We start from the raw sequence: 3520 nt of genomic DNA on the forward strand, positions 1-3520 counted from the left end.
GAAAAAAACCCTCAAAACCCAGACTCACTGGCTACTGAAGCAGCTTCAGGGCTTCTGGGGGCTTGTGCACAGCCCCCCACATAGTGTGCGGCAGTTGGGGGGGCAGTGGGGATCGCGCCCCTGCTGAGCAGGAGCCAGCGAGTCTGGGGGGTTTTTTTGTTTTGTTTTATTTTTAAAGGGCCAGAGCTGGAGTGGTCAGGGCAGCCATGGGGTGGAAGGGCTGGGAGAGCGGGTGAGGCTTGGGGGGCTTGTGGCAGAGCCCCCCACATGATGTGGGGCAGTGGGGGGCAGCAGGGACCCCCCCCTCCCACCGGGCAGCTCCTGGGGAGGGGGTTTTTTTTTTTCCCAAAGAGCTAGAAGCTGGGACAGGTGGGGCAGCCATTGCCAGGGCTGGGAGAGCAGGCAGGGGATGGGGCCTGTGTGATTCAGAGATTCAGCTGATTCAGCAGCAGCCAAATATCTGAATTAGATCTGGCCGAATTGATTCAGGACAGTGATATGAATCACCAAATTGAATCACTGTTCCCCAAATCGGCCAAATCCAAAGTGAATACTAGCTGCTTCTCACAGGCCTGCTATCCTGCTGCAGAGTTAATTAGTTTACTCCAGCCTAATAGGGGCACAAGTGTGGATGTGCAATGTTTAGCGTGGAGCTTATTAGTCTACTCCACAGTAAATGTCTCATGTAGATACACCCACTGTCTCTCTATTTGCTGTCCTATTTTTTTCTTAAATTAAGAGAAAATGGGAGTGCATCTTGAATTCAAGGTTATCTTATAAGGGAAGGAATATGATAGATTTGACTTCAATGAAAAATGTATCCAGTAATCTTATTTCATTCTTTTTAAAATAGCGTATCCAAGTAATGATTCAGCCAAGTGAAGACATAATTCATCCTGAAAGTGAGCCAGAACAAGCCCAGCAAAGCAACTCTGCCAACAAAGAAGCATATATTTAAATTTTGGTATTGGAAAGGTACAAATGGCATTCTGGAAAAAAGGAAAACAAAAATAGGTTGAATATGACCGCAACTTTATGTCTGAGAATATAATCACCTACCTCTAGTGCCAAACAAAAAAACAAAAACAAAACAAAACAATAAGACCATCTCCACTATAAGGAAATCATTGTGGGTATGACCAAACTGTTTTGTGGGCTCAGATGTTAACAGTGTTTTGTGTTTTTTGGCAATCCACAGACTGTTAATATTTTTATCCTTTCACAATAAGAGTTGAATTCTTGCAATTTGTAAATTGACATGTAAGACATTTTTAATCTACCTTTTAGCACGACGATTTGAGGTTTTGTGCTGCTGACTTTTACTAGTTAATCAATATTTCTTATTGCCAAATCCCTAGACTGTTATTTCTGACTTTGCAGGAGTACAATTACATTTGAAAGTTGTTTCATATACAAGAATAAAGTATTTTGTATGCATATGATTTCTAGTAAGAAGTTTGCCCTTAAAATTCATACTAGTAAAAGCTATTATATTTTCATCCTTTTATTGATAGTGAAATATACTTTATCTTTTAAAAGCAGTATTTTATTTTAATTTGCCATGCGTTAATACTCTATGAATTTCAGATGCATGTTATAGAGGCAAAATGTTTCATTTTGACATTTTTTAGGAAAATATGTGAGAATATCAAACTCTCTAGAGCTCTTACTAACATTCCCAGATAAAAGCAGTACATTTTTTTTGTATTCTCAATCTCAACCAGCCATTGCTTCTGTTTATACTTTGTCATTAACAACTATTTTACACTGCCACCATAACAGAAATCAAACAGTGTTTTAAATATGGACCATACTCCAAAAATTCTAATTTAGTGCTCTAAACCATGGATTATTCAGTCTCTTAAGGGACTTTAAACTTGGTTTGTATTTAACAAGCAAATTATAAATCTTAAACTTTTTCTAGCATTTTGAAGACAGTTTTATTTTTAGGATTTTTATTTACATATACATTATTTATAGTGGTGAAGGTATGAGAGAAAGCTATTTCTATAATATAAAAACTCCAGTATAGACTCTTTTAGGCATTTCCTCTACAACTAAGAACTCCCAATGAAGATAATGGAAGTTCTTCCTGTGTAGACAATGTAAGATCAGGCCCTCTATCACATTTCTTGTTTGGCAGCTATAAGACAACAAGGGGCATGGAAAATGCAGTATTTGATGTTTGATTGTAAATGACTGTGACAGAACTGTGCAATGAAACCTGCTTTTCAGCAAACTTTTGTGCAACCTACAATATTAGATAGCACACAGATTATGTAGAATTATGTGAAAAAATAGCTGTGAATGTTGGGTCTTTTGTTGTTTTTGTCTGAAGGTGACCAACATATGTTCTTGCAATAAGGTATTATTCTCAGAATGTCAAGTACATTATTGTAGTAAATACACACACACACACATAGTTCAACCTAAGTAATGAAATCTCATAAACGAGTATTGTTTGGTAGCTCTTAACCTGTTTCATACAGTAGATCAGCTGTAAAATATTTTGAAATCTAAGATACACTCTAAATGTCTATAGATAAATGCAAAGTCTTGTAAGCTATCAGGGGGTAGAAAAAATAAACATACGTCGTATGTATCACATATAATACATCCACATTATAATTGTGAATTTCATTAGACTAAGGATAAAAACCTTCAACTTTCTCTTTATTGTTTAATGTAATCAAGTCCCATGTTGTTCTAAGAAAAATGCAGTATTTAATGTTTGATTGTAAACAATTATGGCATATGTTTGGCAGACCTGCTGTTTAGCAAAAATCTGTACAAACTTATCATATATAGCACAAAATAGTGTTGTAGAACTACTGTGTGTAAACTGTGAATAGCTGTATCTTTTTGTAGTATCTACCCTAAAGAAGAAAAAAAATATTGTATGATCATATATGCTTTTTGCAATAAGGAATTATTATCTGAACACCAAGCAAATCTATCTCTATATAAAAAAATATATGTAATATATACATATTCTAAAATATATACAGAGCCTGTTTAAAAGAGTACAGTATTATTTAGTAAATTGAAAATTGTTCTATGGACCAAATGTAAAATATTTATAAATTAAGATGCATTTTAAATGTCTATAAATGGTGTCATACTTAAAGCACGGTTGTTATGTAAGTTTCCAAGAGTTTAGAGAAAAAAAAATAAAGGTTATATTATACATTACATGAAATGCTATGTTATCTTTCTTAAGGTAAAAGTATCCAGTCAAATGATTTGTTTTCTTACTTGGAAATAAGTTCTAAATGTAAGAAATGACTGCATCACACTTTGCCTATGTCTTCATAAACATAGCACTATGCTAAATTAATTGGCAATTGGTATATAACTGGACAGTGAGTTTAAGCACTAGGGAGGTGATGTGTTAAATGATAGATTTTGGAGAGCACTAGAAGATATTTATTTCTGCTTTGCATGTACAACTGTGATAAACTATTCTATTTATGAATACTCCTTGTTTGGAATAACTTCCTTAAAATCAATATTCAGCAAT

At 35.0% G+C, this 3520-nt stretch overlaps 1 protein-coding gene across 1 annotated transcript in view; it reads left to right on the forward strand.

Annotated features, from left to right (window-relative positions):
• The window catches only part of SLC6A1 (solute carrier family 6 member 1), a 49341-nt gene extending 46183 nt beyond the window's left edge, over positions 1-3158 (forward strand). The window contains exon 14 of the mRNA XM_006036355.2: positions 854-3158. Within this exon, the coding sequence (XP_006036417.1) occupies positions 854-958 (105 nt within the window). The 3' untranslated portion in view covers positions 959-3158. The remainder of the gene's footprint in view (positions 1-853) is intronic.
• The last annotated feature ends 362 nt before the right edge of the window (positions 3159-3520 follow it).

Source organism: Alligator sinensis, unplaced genomic scaffold (genome assembly GCF_000455745.1).
Source record: "Alligator sinensis unplaced genomic scaffold, ASM45574v1 scaffold440_1, whole genome shotgun sequence".
In the NCBI taxonomy this organism is placed as follows: domain Eukaryota; kingdom Metazoa; phylum Chordata; order Crocodylia; family Alligatoridae; genus Alligator; species Alligator sinensis.